Source organism: Bubalus bubalis, chromosome 3 (assembly GCF_019923935.1).
Source record: "Bubalus bubalis isolate 160015118507 breed Murrah chromosome 3, NDDB_SH_1, whole genome shotgun sequence".
NCBI classification, from domain to species: Eukaryota; Metazoa; Chordata; class Mammalia; order Artiodactyla; family Bovidae; genus Bubalus; species Bubalus bubalis.
Genome location: NC_059159.1, coordinates 49595766 through 49617730, shown reverse-complemented (window position 1 = coordinate 49617730; position 21965 = coordinate 49595766). Strand labels below are relative to the sequence as shown.

General features: G+C 40.2%; 1 protein-coding gene and 1 non-coding gene across 8 annotated transcripts in view; one reads left to right on the top strand and one right to left on the bottom strand.

Annotated features, from left to right (window-relative positions):
- Nucleotides 1–21965, bottom strand: part of ACACA (acetyl-CoA carboxylase alpha) — a 288741-nt gene that overhangs the window by 163857 nt on the left and 102919 nt on the right. For all 7 annotated transcript variants that reach the window (XM_025281124.3, XM_044939574.2, XM_044939575.2 and 4 more), the window contains 9 exons: nucleotides 21673–21782; nucleotides 20321–20402; nucleotides 19240–19338; nucleotides 17526–17632; nucleotides 14445–14555; nucleotides 6813–7022; nucleotides 2331–2501; nucleotides 800–961; nucleotides 268–431 (listed from right to left, as the gene is read on the bottom strand). In XM_025281124.3, the coding sequence (XP_025136909.1) occupies nucleotides 268–431; nucleotides 800–961; nucleotides 2331–2501; nucleotides 6813–7022; nucleotides 14445–14555; nucleotides 17526–17632; nucleotides 19240–19338; nucleotides 20321–20402; nucleotides 21673–21782 (1216 nt within the window). The remainder of the gene's footprint in view (nucleotides 1–267; nucleotides 432–799; nucleotides 962–2330; nucleotides 2502–6812; nucleotides 7023–14444; nucleotides 14556–17525; nucleotides 17633–19239; nucleotides 19339–20320; nucleotides 20403–21672; nucleotides 21783–21965) is intronic.
- Nucleotides 18966–19093, top strand: LOC112584155. Its single transcript, XR_003108498.1, has one exon. It is a non-coding gene; the product is annotated as a U6atac minor spliceosomal RNA (small nuclear RNA).

Sequence of the window (21965 nt, the reverse complement as noted above, 5' to 3'; positions counted from 1 at the left end):
GGGTAATCAATTTTATAAGTTGATCAAAAACACATGAAAACAAAAAATCACTTGAAAAGGCTCAGGGTAACAGAAAAACATCTGCCAAACACTGCATAAACTAAATACAACGTGAATGCAACTACAATTGAAGATGTATTTCTTCAAGAAAGTTATCCATACGAGTACTTCTAGAGCAATACACGGTTCCCTTTCCCATGCTCACAATTCACTGAAGATTACCACAAGTTTATTTTTTGAAATGCAACAACATACGATTATACTCACGAAATTGCTTCCTCTCGGTTTTCTCCCCAGGAAAAGCAGTGACCAAACTGAGAATCAGCAAATTCATGAAGCCCTCCTGCAGCAGCAACACTGAAATAACCCCAAACGTTCTTATTGCTGCGAAAATTCAGCTCTTGAACTGTTCCTGAGCTGGGCTTAAAACCCTGTTAGGGAGTGAAGAATATGAGATGATATTATATTTACAAGAAAGAGAACATGCATATACTCACTGGTCAGGTTCTATGTAATCACATACACACAGGAAAGTGGAAATGACACACAAAAGTCATGAAGGCTTTCGGGCTAAGGTCCAGCGCTACAGACCCACTGAGGACTCGACGGCGACTGAGGTAGGACTGAATGACCAGTGGAACACTGATCACTTACATGTCTGCTCCGATGAAGCCTCTATAAATTTCCCTCTCCAGGGGAGGTCCCAAGATACTTCAGATATGCCCTCAGATAGCATCTTAATATTAAAGTTCACAATGGGGGGAAAAAAAAAGTGTAAACCTTTTAAGTGATGGGTTACCTCATCTGGATTTTCACTAGTGATACGAGCAGCAATAACATGGCCCCTTGGGCAAGGAACGTGAGCCGAATTTTCAAAATCAATGGGAGCATCGCCCCAGGGAGAGACCCCGTACATCATTCGGATATCCTTGATTCTGTACAGAGGGATCCCCATGGCAATCTGAAAGGTAATAAAACACACATCACTCATCTTTCACAGTTACTTCCCTTAAAACGTGGAGGCTATCAGATGACGGAAAAGACTTTTCACTTGAGTAGCCACCACCTAAAACACTTTGTTTTTATAGTCTACATTCTACATCATTGAATAAGCAACTCTAAATTACTTGAAACAAAACACACAGAAGGTGTTAATTACTTCCCACTTCTTAAAAAGTCCCCAAATCCCTAATGCAATAGACATGAGCTTCCCTCTAATCGCCCTTTCTCCATCACCCTTATTTGTAAAGTGTCTTTCAAAAATACGACATTTTTAATCAGAATGAAAATATCCAAGGGAAATGTCAGTGGCTCTCCAAGAAGTTCAGACAGCTAAAAAGTCCTAACTATGTCATAATTACCTCCAAATTATCCCCACAAATCAATGGAAAAAGTAGATTTATATACATAAGTCTTCGTTTACTGGGTTCCTTAATAGGGACCACTGGGGACCAAAAGGGGTTCCCATTGTTGGACAAAGAATATGTATTTACAAATCAAATCAAACTTCATCATTAGCTATTACTGCTTCCCACAGCATCTGTTTCCTGGGCAGAATGGAGAAAATAATATTAACAGTGGTACTGTAAACATTATAAAAATACATGTGTGCTGCCACACTCTTGCCAGGAGAAACCTCAGCCACCACTCTGAAGTGGAATTACTTCAATTTATAACACTAGGAAAAAAGAAGCTGCTGTTTAGTCACTAGGCCAGATCCAGCTCTTTTGTGACCCCATGGACTGTAGCCCACCAGACTCCTCTGCCCCGTGGGATTTCCCAGGCAAGAATACTGGAGTGGGTTGCCATTTCCTTCTCCAGGGGATCTTCCCAAACTAGAGATCAAATCCATATCTCCTACATTGGCAGGTGGATTCTTTACCACTGAGCCACCAGGGAAACTTAAAAAAATGACCCAATGGACTGTAGCCCTCCAGGCTCCTCTGCCCCACGGGATTTTCCAGGCAAGAATACTGGAATGGGTTGCCATTTCCTTCTCCAGGGAGGAAAAAGGAATAGAGGACAATTAAAAAGCAAGGTTTCTCAGAATTGAAATAGCTGAATATAGCATATTCTTTGTAAAGGGTCTTGCAAAAATATGACATTTTATATCAGATGTGTCAGGCTAAAAAGAAATACTCCAGAATTGCTCCATATCAGGAAAACCCACCCACACATCCCAAGTCATCCAGCGCAAGAGAGGAGCATCACATGAGACTTGGATAGGAGGCACTTTCCTCTTAACAAAGGCAGGTTGAGCCAGTTTGGCATGCATTTGTCATTCCAAACTTCTCTAGGCAACCCTCTGAGCCGAGAGCAGGGTGACTCACCTGGAGCTGTGCGGCAGGGAGGTTGACATCGGCCACCATCTCTGTACAGGGGTGCTCCACCTGTAGCCGAGGGTTCAGTTCCAGAAAGTAGAAGCTGCCATCCTGGCTGTAGAGGTATTCCACAGTCCCCGCACTCACATAACCAACCATCCTGGCAAGTTTCACCGCACACTCAAAGAAGAAAGAGAAGCCAATCTAAGTACCTCACCTGATCCAGCGGATGGCCCACTGCTCGTCTGAAGCTTCGCCCTCTCAAAGAGCCAGAGTTTATGGGAACCACCAAAGGCTTGTGGCCATATGAGAGTAAATTTCACCCTCTTTGATTATTACACAAGATTCCTATACATGGATGACAAACTCAGTTCAAAGCTGAGTGAAAACAGTGTTTTCCACCTGGGGTCATAGGTAATCCCACCTTATGCAGGCAAGATAAAGCACCATGGCAGAGTCTTCACTGTATTTCCAGTATTCTTCCTAGAAACATGGGTGTCCAGCTAGAGACTAGATTTTCCACTCTGACAGCAAGTGACAAAGTTTTAACAAATGCAATGTCAGAATGGGTGGGTGAAGGGTAATCCCTGATTCATGTTTTGAAAAGGAATTGCTTACCCTCTATTCTCAGCTTTTTCCTGTCTACGGACTGGAATGTGGTCATGACACTGCAAGCCTGTCTCATCATGCAGCTGAGAACATACTAAGAGTGACAAAACCAAACAGAAAGAACCTGAATCCCAAAATGGTCTCGTGGAGCAGAATGGTCCTAATCACCTCAGGTTATGAATGAAATGAAAAATAAATTTCTAACCTATTGTGCGGTTGTATTTTTTAGATTTCGTTACTACAATAGCTTAACCTGTACGCTAATCAATACAGAAACTATTAAATTCAGGAAGGATGTTGCTGTTTAAAAAAACTGATGTGATACTGAGTTAAAAATAGGGTAGTAGCTCTCAAGGAAACAGATACTGCAAACTGGAAAACTGGTGACCTCCTTGTGAGGCATAAGAAAACATTCGGAGGGACTTCCCTGGCAGTACAGTGGTTAAGACTCCACGTGTCTACTGCAGAGGGCATGAGTTTGATTCCTGGTTGGGGAACTAAGATACTGCAAGCCACACACCGAGGCAAACACACACACATTTGGTAAACTGTCTCCTAAAGTAACTTGGAATGCAAACAAAATACCAACTAAGCCCTAGGAAAAATGGCTAGAAAAAGTCAAAATGCGAAAAAACCAAAAGGCTTTGGACCCCTAAACTAAAGATGATAATCTTGCCTTGAAGCAACCCAGTCAAAGATGAGATCAAGGGCGGCTGCTGTAGTTTCAGCTGGCCTCGAGGTAGTCTTACTGAATGGAGGAGAGAAAAAGGGCTGAACGCAGAAGGCAGTAAATAAAGAGGAAAACATTATGTCCAGAGAAACCTTGGGTATGATTACTCCTACGTGAAGCTGACGAGAAGCAAGGAGTCCAGAAACTTACTCAGTTTTGAATGAATCATATTGCTAAACATACCAAAAACCTGGCTTTCCAAACCCATGACTGATAATCTCAGTAATCTTTGTGGCCCCAATCCTGCACTCAGGAGGTGAGCTGGGAAAGTTCTTCTAAAGAAGGCGTGATCACCCAAGCTCAACCACAGAGGGAGGTGAACAAGGAAGAACATCCTAGAGAATAAGGCCTTAAAGACGGGCAAAGAATTTACTTTCAGAGAGCAGAACCAAGGGGAGTCAGAGGGCTCACTGAAGAGTTACTCCACCGCATGACAGGAGATGACCACAGTCCCTGCCTACAAGAATGTGACTGCTGTGGACCAGTGACTATTGTCTGTTTTTCATTCTTTTTTTCTAAATGGGAGCCATCCTGTTCCTACTCAGCACTATATAAGGCGAAAGGAGGTGTCACAAGGTAATTTGTGATTACTGGTCCATAAAAAGCTACATGCACATATAACAGAGGACTGCACACCATCTAAAGAGCCTGGACTTTGGGTTGAACATAGTTAACTGGATGGGACCTGGGGCTGTCTTCTATGGGGGAAGGCTAAGTAAGTTCTAAGAGTAAGAAAAAGGGTGTGAAAGGATAATGGGTAGCCAGAGGAGCAGACTGAGACACAGAATGTTAAACGCCCTCCAGTAACTTTTCTTTGCGTCATCCATTTAGCAATACAATCTCCTGAATTTCAGCTGAGCATAAGGCTGCTCAACTAGCAATTACAACTCCTAACAGCCAATGCAGCTAGGTGTGATTGTGTAACTTAATTTTGTCTGGTGAAAAGTGAGCAGAAGTAAGATGTGTGACTTCTGGATCTCACTTAATTAATTAATTTATTTTAATTGGAGGATAAAGAACACTGTGATGGTTTTTGCCACAACATCAGCATGAATCAGCCACAGGTATACAAGCTTGTCTTCCAAGTCCTCTCTCCCCCCCGCCAACACACTACAATGTGAACAAGTTCTTGTAGGCCAGCTTTAATAATGAAGATGATGACACCTTAAGACAAGGGTTGGCAAACTTTCAGTAAAAGGCAATTAATAATTATGTTCAGCTTTGTGGGCCATACAGTGTCTGTCACAATGACTCAATTTTGTCACTGCAGAGATAAAACAGCCATAGATAATAGATAAATAAATTAGCAAGCTGTGTTACATAAAAATTTTGTTGACAAAATAGGTGACAGGCTGGATTTCGCCTGCTAGCTGTAGTTTGCTGTTCTCTTCTAGGAAATGGCCTTCCCTTGTGGCTCACTCAGTGAAGAACACACCTGCAATGCAGGAGACCTGGGCTTAAAATTCAACATTCAGAAATCTAAGATCGTGGCATCCGGTCCCATCACTTCATGGCAAATAGATGGGGAAACAGTGGAAACAGCGGCTGACTTTATTTTTCTGGGCTCCAAAATCACTGCAGATGGTGGTTGCAGCCATGAAATTAAAAGACGCTTACTCCTTGGAAGGAAAGTTATGACCAACCTAGACAGCGTATTAAAAAGCAAAGACATTACTTTGTCAACAAAGATCCTTCTAATCAGGCTATGGTTTTTCCAGTAGTCATGTATGGATGTGAGAGTTGGACTATAAAGAAAGCTGAGTGCCAAAGAATTGATGCTTTTGAACTGTGGTGCTGGAGAAGACTCTTTAGAGTCCTTAGACTGCAAGGAGATCCAACCAGTCCATCCTAAAGGAGATCAGTCCTGGGTGTTCATTGGAAGGACTGATGTTGAAGCTGAACCTCCAATACTTTGGCCACCTGACACAAAGAGCTAACTCATTTGAAAAAACCCTGATGCTGGGAAAGATTGAAGGCAGGAAGAGAAGGGGACGACAGAGGATGAGATGGTTGGATGGTATCACTGACTCAATGGACATGAGTTTGGGTAAACTCAGGGAGTTGGTGATGAACAGGGAGGCCTGGTGTGCTGTGGTTCATAGGGTCACAAAGAGTCAGGCACGACTGAGCAACTGAACTGAAATGTGTATTTTGGGGGTTTTATATTTGTTTTTTATCTTTGGCCGCACTGAATGGCTTGCAGGATCCCTGTTTACCAACCAGGGATTGAACCTGGCCATGGCAGGTTCAATCCCTGAACCTGAAAGCCCAGGATCCTAATCACTAAGCCACCAGGGAACTCCCTAAGCCACTGTATTTTGGAAGTCACTTTACTACTACTTTAACTACTAATAGTAGTTAAAGAATAAATCTCAATACACACACAAACATACACACGTAGAAATGAAATGTAAAAACACAGACAACCATATATTTAGCTTCTTGGGAATCCAGGGGTAAAAAAAGAAATGGAAAACATATCTCCAATAAGATGAAGATTGAGTTCCAAAAAAGACCATGTTCAGATTTCTAAACTACAGCTAATTCCAAGGGACCCTATAAAACTGCTGAGAGATTCTTTTTTTCATAAAATAATACAGAATATGTAAACTTGAAAGCTACTTAGAGTACCTTGTAAGAGATAAAGGACTTGAATAAATGCATCTGAAGACTGAGGGATAATCAATCTAGAAAATGGAACTACCAGCTTAACCACCAGCTTATCACGTGCTTATTAAAGAACCAAACCATAAGATTAAAGATCCCCAAACATGTCTTTATCCCTTCTCAAAATAGTACACTGAAATTCTTTGTCAAAAGCATTAACTAATTTAGAGTTTGCAGTGTTCACTGGCATCTCTACTAGAAGGAGAAAAGAAAGAAAATTTTTATTTTTCCTCTAGGTAAAGAATACTTTCTAAAATGTACTTTTAATTGGATGACAATTGCTTTACAATATTGTGTTGGTTTCTGTCATACATCAACATGAATCAGCCATAGATATATCTCTGTCCTCTCCCTCTTGAAGGATAGAACTTATCAATTATCCAGAATCATTGCCTGATATTGCACTATTCTCAGATGGGCATATGAATTAAATGAGTAGTAGTTCTGTGCAAGAAAACAAAACTTCGAGCTTTTCACATACATACCTGTTCCATATGTTCAAATACTGCTGGAGTAGCGATAGCAGCAGGAGCTTCTTCAATAATCTTCTGATGCCTGCGTTGCACAGAGCAATCACGACCAAACAAAGAGATAGCGTTGCCATACTGATCTGCTAAGATCTGCACCTCCAGATGACGAGACTGTTTGGCTAGTCTCATGACAAAGATAGGAGACCCAGGAACTTCAGCTTGAACCTATATTAGACAAGAAAATAGGACAAATTCTTAAGGGGTAAGTACTTTTCTATTTTGATAAGCTGCTTCCACTTCAATAGGCAAATAAATGCCTGGGAGTGTCAGGGACCATGTTAGAAATACACACAAAAAAATTTTATTTATATATATATATATATATAGTTCATACCCTCATCTATTCTTAAAACACTGTATTCTCAATTATATAACTAATATTAACTGATGGATACCTAAACACATGTTACAAGGGCAAAGAACAAAATATTATGAAAACACACACAAATTCCAGAAAAGGGCAAAGTATTACCATTAATTCCAAACAGCCAAATGTACAATTTGCTCCAGATGAAAAACTTTCCTGGTTCACATTACATTACATATTGTTGTAGTCAAAGAACTTTCATCAGTTTTGAAGCATATTCCCATTAGATATAGAATTCTATACTAGCATTCATTTTCTTTCGGCACTTTAAAGATACCCCAATGTTTTCTTGTTTCTACTGAGATGAGAGCTAACAATCTTACTGTCATTCCTTTGAAAGTAATCTGTTTTTTCCAGCTGCTTTAGGATTTTCTCTTTTTTTGGGGAGTGAGGTGGCAGATTTACTCTGATAAGCTTAGATGTGGTTTTCTCTATACTTCTTGCAGGGCTCATCGTGGTTTTTGAGTCTAAGCTTGATACCTTTTCAAGAAATTCTGAGCCATTAGTTCATTAGTTCAGAAAGATTCTTAGCCGTTGTCTCTTCCCCAGTGGCTCAGCAGGTAAAGAATCCACCTGTAATGCTGAAGACATGGATTTGATCCCTCAATCAGGAAGAGCCCCTGGAGGAGGAAATAGCAGCCCACTCCAGTATTCTTGCCTGAAAAATCCCATGGCTGGAGGAGCATGGCGGGCTACAGGGTCACAAAGACTTGGACATGACTGAGGACAATCACGATGCAACGATGCTTCAAATGTTGCTTCCATTCCGTGATTTCTTCAAACATTGCTTCTGCTCCATTTGCTCTCTCTTCTCCTCTGAGACTCAAAGTATGTAATGTTAGATGATTTCACTGTCTTCTATGTGCCAAATCTCTTATGCTCTGTTCTGTTACATAACAAGTCACCTCAAAACTCAGCAGCTTGCTTAGGACACCAACCATTTTCTTTGCTTGTGATGCTGTGCTCATCTAGGCAATTCTGGTGGTGCCTGTGGTCACTCAATGTGCATATCATCATCTGGTGACTTGAGTGGGGCCGAATGGTCTCATTCAAATGCCTGACGGTCTGTGTCAACTGTTAGCTGGTGGGTCTATGGAGCCTCAACTGGAACAGCTCATCTCTATCGCATGTGACCTCTCACCCTCCAGTAGGCTAAACCAGGCCTTCTTCAATGCAGTGCTCTAAGAAGTGGGTGAAGACAGAGCTGCAAGCCTATACAAGCACTAACCTCCAGAACTTACACAATACCACTCTGGCCACATTCTAATGGTCTAAGCAAGCCACAAGGCCAGCTAAGATTCAGTTCAGTTCAGTTGCTCAGTCGTGTCTGACTCTTTGCGACCCCATGGACTGCAACACGCCAGGCTTCCCTGTCCACCACCAACTCCCAGAGCTTACTCAAACTCATGTCCACTGAGTCGGTGATGCCATCCAACCATCTCATCCTCTGTCATCCCCTTCTCCTCCTGCCTTCAAACTTTCCCAGCATCAGGGTCTTTTCAAATGAGTCAGTTCTTCACATCAGGTGGCCAAAGTATCGGAGTTTCGGCTTCAGCATCAGTTCTTTCAGTGAATATTCAGGGTTGATTTCCTTTAGGATTCAGTTTAGCCTACTGGAGGGTGAGAGGTCACATGCAATAGAGACGAGCTGTTCCAGTTGAGGCTCCAAAGACCCACCAGCCAACAGAATCTTTCCTTTAGGACTCTCAAGAGTCTTCTCCAACACCACGGTTCAAAAGCATCAATTCTTTGGCTCTCAGCTTTCTTTATATTCCAACTCTCACATCCATACACGACTACTGAAAAAACCATAGCTTTGATTAGACGGACCTTTGTTGGCAAAGTCATGTCTCTGCTTTTGGGGTGGGAAAAGAGATGTCATCTCTTAATGTGAGAAAAGCCAAAGTCACACTGCCAACGGATATACATACAAAGATGGGAGGAGTTATCGCAGCCATCTCTACAAACAAGCTACTATGGTCTGCCTCTGGCAGTAATTCACATATTTCCCACATGCAAAACAGACTCACCCCCTCCCAAGACCCCCTAAGTCATCCAATCATGGCATCAGGCCCGAGGTCCATTTTCCCATGAGTCACACAAGTCATGTCCACAAGCAAAAGAGACTTCTTGGGTGCAGCTCCTCCTATTTTTGCAAAGATCTGGGAACTAAAAAGACAAATTATCTGTCCCCAACACTTCCAACATTTAATGATAAAATGGGGATTAAAAAATACTCCAATTCAAAGGAGAAACAATAGGAGGTACATTAACAGTCACTGCTGCTGCTGCTAAGTCGTTTCAGTCGTGTCCGACTCTGTGCGACCCCAGAGACAGCAGCCCACCAGGTTATCCCTGGGATTCTCCAGGCAAGAACACTGGAGTGGGTTGCTATTTCCTTCTCCAATGCATGAAAGTGAAAAGTGAAAGTAAAGTTGCTCAGTTGGGTCCGACTCTTAGCGACCCCATGGACTGCAGCCTACCAGGCTCCTCCGTCCATGGGATTTTCCAGGCAAGAGTACTGGAGTGGGGTGCCATTGCCTTCTCCGTAACAGTCACTGGTCCACACCAATTCTGAAGTCCAGATGGGTAGACATTGTCAGGTTTCCTTATTCCACAGGCATGGAATTTGTTTTGCTTTTCTCTGTGGTTCAATTCTGATCCCTGGGAGTGGCTTCCTAATCCATGGTTCCCCTCTGTTCTTAGCGGCCCTCAGGGGTCCGGAAAAATCTCCCTTACTACGAGAAATGACTAATGTTTACAGCTGAACAACTTTCCCAGTCTGCTTCCTATTCATAGGAAATTGAAAGTTCTGAGGCCTCTTTAAAGTTTGAACTGTCTCTGTCACTTGCAGTCCCTTTGGTACATTCATCAATATAAGTATCTTGAAAAGTTTATGAGTTTCGTATGAATCATATTGAAAATTCACTTCTTGCCCCAAAAACATTTTTATAATTTTTCTGCACAGACCTCTCTATACCTTGGGCATGTCAGGCTGCTGTGGGACAACGTTTTTAAAATTCTTAGAAGTCCTTTTTTTCCTAGCTCTTAAATTATTTCTGAGGTTTTAAAGGATCTCCCAGGCACTCCTGATTTGGCCTCTACTCTGAAGTCATTTTTTACTTTGAAAATTTTTTGCCAGCACCAGAGAGATCAGTAATGAGAAACAGCTCTATTTTTAAACTCAACAAGTTTGGAATACCTTTTTTAGTTCACTTCTTTTTTATAGTTAAAAAACAATCATAAGCATTCAATAGATACTTTAAACACTTTATCTAAAAAGATCTCTTTAAGTAGATCTAGGAGTTCAGTACAGTCTCTGCTTTCCAAATTACCTCAGGTAACTGTTGCATCATTACAGAACATGGGTGACCTTTCCCCTCATTTCCGTTCCATCCTGCACCAAAAGTTTTTTTATCATTCCTCTAGGCTTCATTACCAAGCTCCTTACCATCTTTTCCAGACGTCACCTATGAGCCAGTCTCAAAGCAAATGCCACATCAGTGGAGTTTAGTGCAGTCGCTCAAGTCGCGTCCGACTCTTTGCGACCCCATGAATCGCAGCACGCCAGGCCTCCCTGTCCATCACCAACTCCTGGAGTTCACCCAGACTCATGTCCATCGAGTCAGTGATGCCATCCAGCCATCTCATCCTCTCTCGTCCCCTTCTCCTCCTGCCCTCAATCCCTCCCAGCATCAGAGTCTTTTCCAATGAGTCAACTCTTTGCATGAGGTGGCCAAAGTCCTGGAGTTTCAGCTTTAGCATTATTCCTTTCAAAGAAATCCCAGGGCTGATCTCCTTCGGAATGGACTGGTTGGATCTCCTTGCAGTCCAAGGGACTCTCAAGAGTCTTCTCCAACACCACAGTTCAAAAGCACCAATTATTCGGCGCTCAGCTTTCTTCACAGTCCAACTCTCACATCCATACAAGACCACTGGAAAAACCATAGCCTTGACTAGACAGACCTTTGTTGGCAAAGTAACGTCTCTGCTTTTCACTATGCTATCTAGGTTGGTCATAACTTTCCTTCCAAGGAGTAAGTGTCTTTTAATTTCATGGCTGCAGTCACCATCTGCAGTGATTTTGGAGCCCCCCCAAAAAATAAAGTCTGACACTGTTTCCACTGTTTCCCCATCTATTTCCCATGAAGTGATGGGACCAGATGCCATGATCTTCATTTTCTGAATGTTGACCTTTAAGCCAACTTTTTCACTCTCCTCTTTCACTTTCATCAAGAGGCTTTTTAGTTCCTCTTCACTTTCTGCCATAAGGGTGGTGTCATCTGCATATCTGAGGTTATTGATATTTCTCCCCGCAATCTTGATTCCAGCTCGTGCCTCTTCCAGCCCAGAGTTTCTCATGATGTACTCTGCATATAAGTTAAGTAAGCAGGGTGACAATATACAGCCTTGACGAACTCCTTTTCCTATTTGGAACCAGTCTGTTGTTCCATGTCCAGTTCTAACTGTTGCTTCCTGATCTGCATACAGGTTTCTCAAGAGGCAGGTCAGGTGGTCTGGTATTCCCATCTCTTGAAGAATTTTCCACAGTTGATTGTGATCCACACAGTCAAAGGCTTTGGCATAGTCAATAAAGCAGAAATAGATGTTTTTCTGGAACTCTCTTGCTTTTTCGATGATCCAGCGGATGTTGGCAATTTGATCTCTGGTTCCTCTGCCTTTTCTAAAACCAGCTTGAACATCTGGAGGTTCACGGTTCATGTACTGCCGAAGCCTGGCTTGGAGAATTTTGAGCATTACTTTACTAGCGTGTGAGTTTAGTGCAGTTGTGCTGTAGTTTAGTTACTTTTTTTGCCAGGGCAGCATTACACCTTTAGGTATCAGTTTTTAGGTCAGTTATCCATTGATGCCTACCAAACCACCAAAATTTCAGTGACTTAGGGCACTAACCATTTTGCTTACAGCAATTTGAGCTGGGCTTAGTTGGGCAGTTCTTCTGCTGATGTTGGCTTGGAGCCACTCAGGGAGTTAGCCATCTAGCAACTTAACTAAGCTTGGAAGGTTTAATATGAACTCATGTACATGTCTCAAAGGTACAGATGAAACTGTCAGGTCTAGGAAGCCTCAGATGAGACAACTCATCTCTGCTTTGTGTGGCCTCTCTTTTTCCAGAAGCCTAGACTATGCTCTTCACAAGGCGAGTCTGAGGCTCATTCCAAAAGGCCAAGGGCAGAAGCCAGAAACCACTTGCAGCTTTGGTTTTGAAACTAGTCACCATTTCTACTGTATTCTATTGGTGAACACAAGTCACAAGGTCAACCAAAACTCAAAGGGTGGAAGGAAAAAAAAGTCACTATTTCTTTATGGGAAGAAGGCGAAATCATACTATAAAGGAAGCGTACACAGGGATGGAAAGAGATATCATGGTCATCTTTGCAAATAATCTCTCACAAGCTCTTTTCTGTATTTTTCATCCTTTTTGTCTCTTCATGCTTCAGTCTGAGCTTTCTTCTGACTTGCCTTCCAGTTGCTAATTATTTCTTCAGTTGCATCTAAGATGCCATTAAACCCCTCTATTGACTTAATTTTCAGTTCAGTTCAGTTGCTCAGTCCTGCCCAGCTTTTTGTGACCCCATGGACTGTAGTACACTAGGCTTCCCTGTCCATCACCAACTCCCGGAGCTTACTCAAACTCATGTCCATTGAGTCAGTGATGCCATCCAACCATCTCATCTTCTGTCACCCCCATCTCCTCCTGCCCTCAATCTTTCCTAGCATCAGGGTCTTTTCTAATGAGTCAGTTCTTTGCATCAGGTGGCCAAAGTATTGGAGCTTCATCATCAATTCTTCCAATGAATATTCAAAACTTGAATATTCAGAACTGGTTTGATCTTCCTGCTGTCCAAGGGACTCTCAAGAGTCTTCTCCAACACCACAGTTCAAAAGCATCAATCCTTCAGCACGCAGCTTGCTTTATGGTCCAGCTCTCACATCCATACATGACTACTGGAAAAAACATAGCTTTGACTAGACGGACCTTTGCCGGTAAAGTAATGTCTCTGCTTTTTAATTTGCTGTCTAGGTTGGTCATAGCTTGTCTTCCAAGGAACAAGCGTCTTTTAATTTCATGGCTGCAATCACCATCTGCAGTGATTTTGGAGCCCAAGAACATAAAGTCTGTCACTGTTTCCACTGTTTCCCCATCTATTTGCCATGAAGTGATGGGACCAGATGCCATGATCTTAGTTTTTTGAATGTGGAGTTTTAAGCCAGCTTTTTCACTCACTCTTTCACCTTCATCAAGAGGCCCTTTAGTTCGTCTTCACTTTTGGCCATAAGGGTGGTATCATCTGCATATCTGAGGTTGATATTTCTCCCTGCAATCTTGATTCCAGCTTGTGCCTCATCCAGCCCGGCATTTCGCAAGATGTACTCTGCATATAAGTTAAATAAGCAAGGTAACAATATATAGCCTTGACGTATTCCTTTCCCAATGTGGAACCAGTCCATTGTTCCATGTCTGGTTCTGTTGTTTCTTGACCTGCATACAGATTCTGAGGAGGCAGGTGAGGTGGTCTGGTATTCCCATCTCTTGAAGAATTTTCCAGTTTGTTGTGATCCACATCGTCAAAGGCTTTGGCGTAATCAATGAAGCAGAAGTAGATGTTTTTCTGGAACTCTCTTGCTCTTTCTATGATCCAGCAGATGTTGGCCATTTGATCTCTGGTTCCTCTGCCTTTTCTAAATCCAGCTTGGACATCTGGATGTTCTCAGTTTATGCACTGTTGAAGCCTAGCTTGGAGAATTTTCAGTATTACTTAAGTTCAGAGAGCCTGAGTGAAGCCAAGCCAAGAGTATCCAGATCAGGAATTAACCATCCCACATACTTTATCTAAGATGTCAGCACAAGCAGGGCACAAAAACATAGGAAGGTACTGACTCTTCCTTGTTACTAGGAAGGCCTATGAGCCACACAAATCATATAGGGAAGAGCTATCTGAGAAACTGAGCAGTTTTACATAAGACAGAATAATTACTGCTTGAATTAGCTAAATGAATAAAACCTTAGATTGAATTGGACATTTCACTGATATTTCTTCCCCCTGCTACTAAGTAGGTAGAGGTTAAAGCGAATGATTAGATTAGTTACAAACAAAAAATTTAAATATTTTCTGGACATCCAAATTATAGTGTGAATTAAATCACATATCTCTGATATACATATTAGTTCAGATAAAGAACAACAACTTGTACTCCACCTGTCTGAAGAGGTTAGGGAAGTCATCTGCATTGTTGACTTTTCTGATTCCCTTCCCTCCTCCTCCTTCTGAGGCCTTGATCATTACTGGATATCCAACTTCCTCTGCTGCCTTCAAGAAGAAAGAGAAAAATTGAAGTGAGAATGCTATTAGTAGAGAAGGAGAAAACTGGCATTTTCTCCCTTTAAAAAATGCTGTCATCTGGTAGATCTATTAATATATACATTAAAATATCGACCACTGGTGATTTATAAAGGGAAGATGAGTAGATATAAACTTTCACTTTTTACTGTATTTATTACTGAAGATCCTGAAGATACGGTATTAGATGAGAAAAGAAGTACCAGAATAGTATTTGCAGTAATGGATTGATCCAAAAGAAACTGTGTTTGTCTTTTTTTAAAAAATACTTCTTTATTTATTCAACAGTGATGGGTCTCAGATGTGGCACGTGGGGTCTTTCACTGTGGCCCACGGACTCTCTGGCTGTGGTGTGTGGGCTCAGTTGCTCTGTGGCACGTGGGCCCTTAGTTCCCTGACCAGGGATCAAAACGAAGTCCCCTGCATTGCAAGGCAGATTCTTAACCACTGGACCACCAGAAAAGTCCCAAAAGAAACTGTATTTTTTGGTAGGTAAAAAATGGTTCTATATTGGCAATTTTGTATGGTTCAATCTAAAATAATCCCATATAGGTCAAAAACAAAGTAAAACTATATATATACACACATATATATATATAAAATTATGTACACATTCATACACTTACTTATTTAAGTACAAAAAAACAAGTCTAGACTATCAACCACTGGTGATTTATAAAGGGAAGATGAGTAGATATAAACTTTCACTTTTTACTGTATTTATTACTGTATTATTAGAATTTTTTATAATATGCAAGAATTTGTGCCTTAACCATACTTTTTATTTCTTAAAAATTTACCAAAGTGTACATTTTCTTTGTTCCATAACTTCTCTTTTTAAAAAAGACAAAGAAAACACAGGCAGTTCACTTAGTATAAGCTGACCACCTCAGCACAGCTTCTGATCTTTTGACAACATAGAAGACTCAACAAATCAGGATTCTCACATATCCAGAAATTTTTTCTCACTCAACTTTTTATAAAAGATAAAAATAACAAGATACCAAAACATTAATAGTCAGAAAACTAATTTTAAACAAATGCCCTAAATGTGCTTTTCATATTTACAGTATTTTATGATGAGATGATCCCAAAACTTTTCGAATATTTAATTATATACCCATTAAGCAAGGAGCCAATTAAGTCAAAATATACCTATTTATTAGATTGCTATGCTATTATTAAAAGGTCTGAGGTAGCCTTTACATGTAATAATATGGAAGATATCCACATTGTAGCTAAGGCAAAAAGCAGATTGGGGAAAAGTTAACCAAAAGTTTAAAATAACTGAGTCATTCCTTTGTTGAAACATTCCAGTCTTATACAGTTTACATTATAAAAACATCTAAAAAATGTGTCACCAGAAAAAGACCATTTTGAAAATCCTTCAATCGTAGTCCCATTTCTTCTAAATTCTCTTAACTTCTATGCTTACAAGCAAAATCAGCATGAACTCAGTCAGTGGGTGATAAATGATTGAAGAAGCAGGCACAAATGTGGGAAAGACTAAAAAATAGGAGAGCCCACATGATATAAGAACAAGGCAGGCCTTTAAAATACATACATTAAGTTCTAGACACAGGTCATCCATTTAAAGTATTTTAGAAAAATTTTAATGCCACGAGGAAAATTCTTATATATAGGAAGAAGAAATCTTGGATTACAAAAACAATATATATGGTAAGACCCTAATTTCATAACTATCATAACAGTTATAGTTATGGGAACCTATTAATAAAGACTGTCATTAAATGAATCTATGAACCAAAAAAGGCTGGCAAAAATTTTATGTTTATATTATAACCAGGAAAAAAGAATTTTAACTGATAAGCAATATAGCTAATTCCCTACGAAGGGTTTCTACTCTTTTGCAAATTATAGCAAATAGGACATACATCAGCAATTCAATTGGAAATATTAATTCTTCCTATTAAGGAGGTTACAGGATGCTTAACTTGAAATGCAAGCAACAGAGCAAAATCAGTTGAACATGCAGTGTTCCTCTTGAATTTATTGCAGATGAGTCAAACATGAGTAGCTCGCTTTTCTAAAATATAGCTCTTTGATCATCTCCCTGGTGGCATAACTGACACTTCCAACTAGTTAAAAAGTGAAAGGAGAAATAACTGGAGGGGACCGTGAAGGAAAGAAAAAATAATGTTGAAGAAAAGATCTCCTTTTGCTTCGGTGCATGTTTCTACATAGACAGACAATAATTAGAAGAACAGTTTCAGCCTCTATCAGCTCCCTCCCTCACTCCTCTCCAAAGAAAAAAGAATGAACTCTGATCTGTCAGTTAGGAAGGAGAAACTGATCATGTATAGCTCAGCCTCTTCCCCTTTGAGATAAGCCCACTACACAGAACACATGTTCTTTCTCAGCTCTCAATCATACAATAAACCAAATGGCAAAAGCCGTCTCTGTGATTACTCACATTGCCAGTAACCAGTGAGTGAGCCTGCTTAACTGACGTTCACTTTACGAATCTGATTGTTGCTGCACAGTTAAGACATTTTCATCACCATATCTGTTCGTATTAAAGCTGACATTTTGATCTCTGTCTGCCAGGGTTCTCGGTTCTGAACTCAACGGGGCAAAAAAGCGGTTTGCCCCTAACTCCACCACACACACACACACACACACACACACAAACACACACACTCTAACAGGTTGTGGAGAAAGAATCAGGACCTCCTTAAAGCTATGATTTAACCACCTAAGAAGTGTTCTGTCCAGGTGAGTGGCTTGCTTCAATACAAAATTTAAATTGTTTTTGTGAAACGTAGGTCACTTCCTCATTCTATTACATAAACTACATCTCCTGGTCTTACAACCCTAACACTATCATGGGTATATATCATAAACCAGGCTCCAAATCCCCATATTTGGGACTATAATTGGTCCGTTGAACATGATCACACCCCAGAGTTAGTAACCTACCTTCAGCCCATCATCCACATCCTTCACATAACCTTTTTCATATAGTTCCTGAGGAACATTTAAAATTCGTTTTGAAAAATCATTTTCATGCCAGTCCACACAAAGACCTGCAATAGATAACAGTGACTTAAAAGCAGCTACAAGAATTTCTGTTCTTGTCGATTTTCTTCTTACACCTTTCTTAAAATGCTTTCATATTTATTCAAACTTGAGGGTAGATGTGAGAAAGAAGAATACCATAAAACCCTAATCAGTCCTTGGAGTTAGCAGGATTTACCTAATATCAAGATCTGGCCATTTGGGTTCTGATGCTGGAAAAAGTCAAGAGGGATAATAGGCAGCAACTTAAAAAAAACCAAAACAGAAACGCAAGGACCTGAATACAAGACAAACAAACAAAAAAAAGCATGCCAGACTTCTCACAGAAACTCAGCAAGCAAAGGATCTTCGATTTGTGTGTTCAGGCCTGCTCCAGGGCCAGAGGTCTGAGAAATAATTCAATCTTTATGAGCCCTTGGAAATGGAAATGGCGGTTTTATTGGCCTCAGCAGAGTCATGACGCCAAGCTTCCTGACTGTCCCTGTACTCAGCCACAAGGGGAATGGTACAGCCTCTCCATTCAAACAAGAACAAACTCAACCTTTTATTTTAAACTGTTTGACCCAGCAGGTCTGGAAAGGATATTGCAATTCCCCTGGAGAGCCAGAGTAACAAGAGTTCAAATCTGTTCAGACTCAAAACAACGGTAGCTCCCATTTGTAAGAGGTTTTAGTGTGTGTCTGCTCCCTGTGCTTGAGGACCGCAAAACAGAAGTTCATAATACTGTCAGCTCTAATAATCCACATGGCACTCTTTAAGGGATCTGTCAAGAATAAATCATTTTTAGAAAAAATTCAGGCTTCTGCATGCTTGGAAGAAAGGTTGATTATTGACCCCAGTTTTCAGGGCAAATGAGTGGTTGAATGGTATTAAACAAGCAAAACAAACCGTCATCAGATTGTGGGCTCACATTAAGAAAATACTGGCCAAAAAGAATATATACGTGGATCCATACGACTGAATCACTTTGTTGTACACCTGAAACTAACACAACATTGTTAATCAACTATACGCCAATATAAAAATTTTCAAAATATAAAGACTGAATAAACAAAAAGAAAGAAGGAAACTACTGGCAGGCAAATATCTGAGTAAGCGGGTTTTAGCTTTTTCTTAGTGATTTCAGTCATCGCCCAGGCAAGTTCAAAGGCCTATTCCACCTAAGAAGACCATCTCTGAGGAAGATCCTAGCCTAGGAAGACCTATCCTAGCATAGATCTGAATCCACAGAAGCAGATGAATTTCCTCAGAGTTTTTCCAAATTAAGTCCCAAGATCATTTACATTACCGTTTAGCATCTCTGAACCGAGTACAAAATTTACATTCTTAAGACATGATAGGATGTTGTATGAAAGGAGCAAAGGTTAGCACTCCCCTTGACAAAGATGGAAGAGGCTCTTGGGCCTGACAACACGCATATGCTTAAGACATGATAGAATCATAGATACAGCAATTAAGCCAGGAGATACAAGCTACCAATCAATCAACTTGGATTCTATTTCTTGTCAAATATTTAATACATTTTAAAGCAGGCTTAAGCCCCCAGCCACAGTCCCAAATACCCTACTGAGCTTTTCTGCACTTTAAGATACAAACAAGAAATAAAATTTCTTACCACTGCCACTCCATGGAAGAGTTGGGATACCAGCAGTTTGAGCCACTATGGAAGATGCGATCTTATCCCCCAGAGCCCACATGGCTTGGCTTGGAGGACCTAAAAACAAAACAAGAAAAGAATCCTGACTGTAACATTTTGGCCTCATTTCTTTCTCAAGTATTTTGTCTTTCATATAATTGTTTTTGTATTTGTCTTGTATCCCCCACATCACATATTATCCATATCAGAAACTTGATTACGGGGACTGCTATGTTTTGGCTCATCTTTGTATCCTTTGTAGAACCTAATGTAGCAGATTTTTACACACAGAGAGAATTCAATATATGTAAATATATGCTGAATTAAATCCCTGACAAATCATCCTTCATGATCCAACTCTACCAGATTAACAAAGTCTTCTCTTTTTTTTATGATTATCCTGAAATAAGGACAATAAAGTTTTGGGGTTCAAGTCTAAAATATTATACTCTCCTTGGACTTAGGGAAACCCAAAAGGAAGATTTATCATTAATAGGCTTTACAAAGCATAATCATCATTGTTGAGACAAAGACAGAAACACTTACTGCCATATAACCTAGATTTTTCTCTATCTATAGGAGAGCAGAAAAGTCGGAAGAAATAACCCTCACTTACAGGAATATAACCTATATGCTTCAACGTGAAGGTACTGATTCATATTTAAGGGCACACTGCCAGGGTAGCCTAAGTATTCAATCATCTTTTCTACATAAAAACAGGTCCTTTCTCCACATGTTTTCTTAAGGTTAATGACAAAGTTTTTAAAGGCCAGTGTTCTGGATATCAGAGCCTCCTCCATATCTCATAGAAAACAACCCAGGGACAGAAAACACAATCAAGATACAAAATGTAAGAAGTGATAATGGTAGGAGAAAAAGAACATGAAGAAGAAGGTTACTCTCAGAGTTACTGATTGATGAATATAAAAGCCCAGTACGTGATGAAAAATAAAAGCCTAGTATGTGTTAAACAGAAGAAAAGCAAAATATAGAGGGGGAACATGGACCAAAATGACAGAGAGAAACAGAAAAGCAGGAACAGTACGTCAGAAAGGCTTACCCATGAAGGCGATGCCATTTTTCAGAAGAAGTTCTGGGAGCTTGGGATTCTCAGAAGCATGACCCCAGCCAGCCCAAACTGCCTACAAGGGAACACAATATGATTCATTCTTAAAATTCGTAGTAAAAAGAACACGATTTAACTGTATTCCTTTCTAACCAAGACTGGCCGTACTTCATGAGGTACAATAGTGCTATAGCAGCCTAATGCTTAATTCAGCTTTTATGCCTGATTCTTGGCCAACTTTTTACAGAACAACAATAAGCAGTCGACTGTGGTAAAACCTCTGAAGACGTCAAAAACAAGTTGAGATTGATGTTAAGATCCAGCTGGTATTGTTGCGCTTCAGGAAAGTCAGTTCATGGCCTTTCAACTACACTCTACAGAGCCTCTTCTAGAAATGCTGGTTTTCTTTTGTATATTGTATTACTTTGGCCACCCAACTCCACCTTTATATCTAGTGGTTATACTGCCATACAAATCTCAAGTTTTTTTCCTCTTTGGGCTTTAAGACACTTAGCCTAAACTCTCTACAACAATGTGATAGAGAAGAAAAAACCTCCTTCTACACTACCGTGTTCTAGACTACGAGTATTTCACTGGAAATAGGTAACTTTCACTTAGTGGGAGGTTTGAAGGTGAAATGGATAGAACAATCTCTGAAAGACCTTACAAATCTCGTTTAGATAATGTTTACTTTATGGTGACTCATTTCACTCTTCTCATCTTTCTTTTCCCTCTCTGTATATACCCTATAAAGGCTCTTATCAAGGTTCAGAAAAGGTGCTTTATATAAAATTAAAATTTCTTCACTGGCTATCCCCTCGTGCCTAATTGTAAAATGGTTGAATTTGGCACAGGGAACGCTTCTCAATAATCTATAATGACCTATTATGGGGAAAGAATCTAAAAAACAGTGGAAGACCTGAACCAAAGGCCAGACACTATAAAACTCTTAGAGAAAAACACAGAACACTCTTTGACATAAATTGCAGCAAGATCTTTTTTGACCCGCCTCCTAGAGTAATGAAAATAAAAACAAAAATTAACAAATGGGACCTAATCAAACTTAAAGCTTCTGCACAGCAAAGGAAACCATAAGCAAGGTGAAAGGACAATCTTCAGAATGGGAGAAAATATTTGCAAACGAAGCAACTGATATAAAACTGAGAATATGTTTTATTCTCCAAAACATAAGCATAATAGTGGATATATGTCTGTGGATACCTGATTCACTTTGCTGTACAGCAGAAACTAACACAACGTTTTAAATCAAACATACTCCAGTAAAAAAAAAAATTTTTTTTTTAAAGGCTGAATTTGGTTTTCAAGGAGACGCTGGCATGTCTTACTTGCACTGGGATCCTTTTAGCAATGTCAAGAATTAACTCCACATTTGCATAGTTGTTGTTGTTGGGGCCTCCTGGCACGGGCACGTAGTGATCTGCCATCTTAATGTATTCTGGAAACACAAGCACATTAACAATAATTAAAATTTATTTTCAGAAATGTAACATCAGAGCAAAAACTACACAAAAGACAAGTACCATCATAAGTAAGCATGGGACAAACTACATTCGTGGGAGAACTTCCAGAACCATTCATTTGGAGGCTCTTTGTTAAGTCACAGGCACTAAAATGTGAT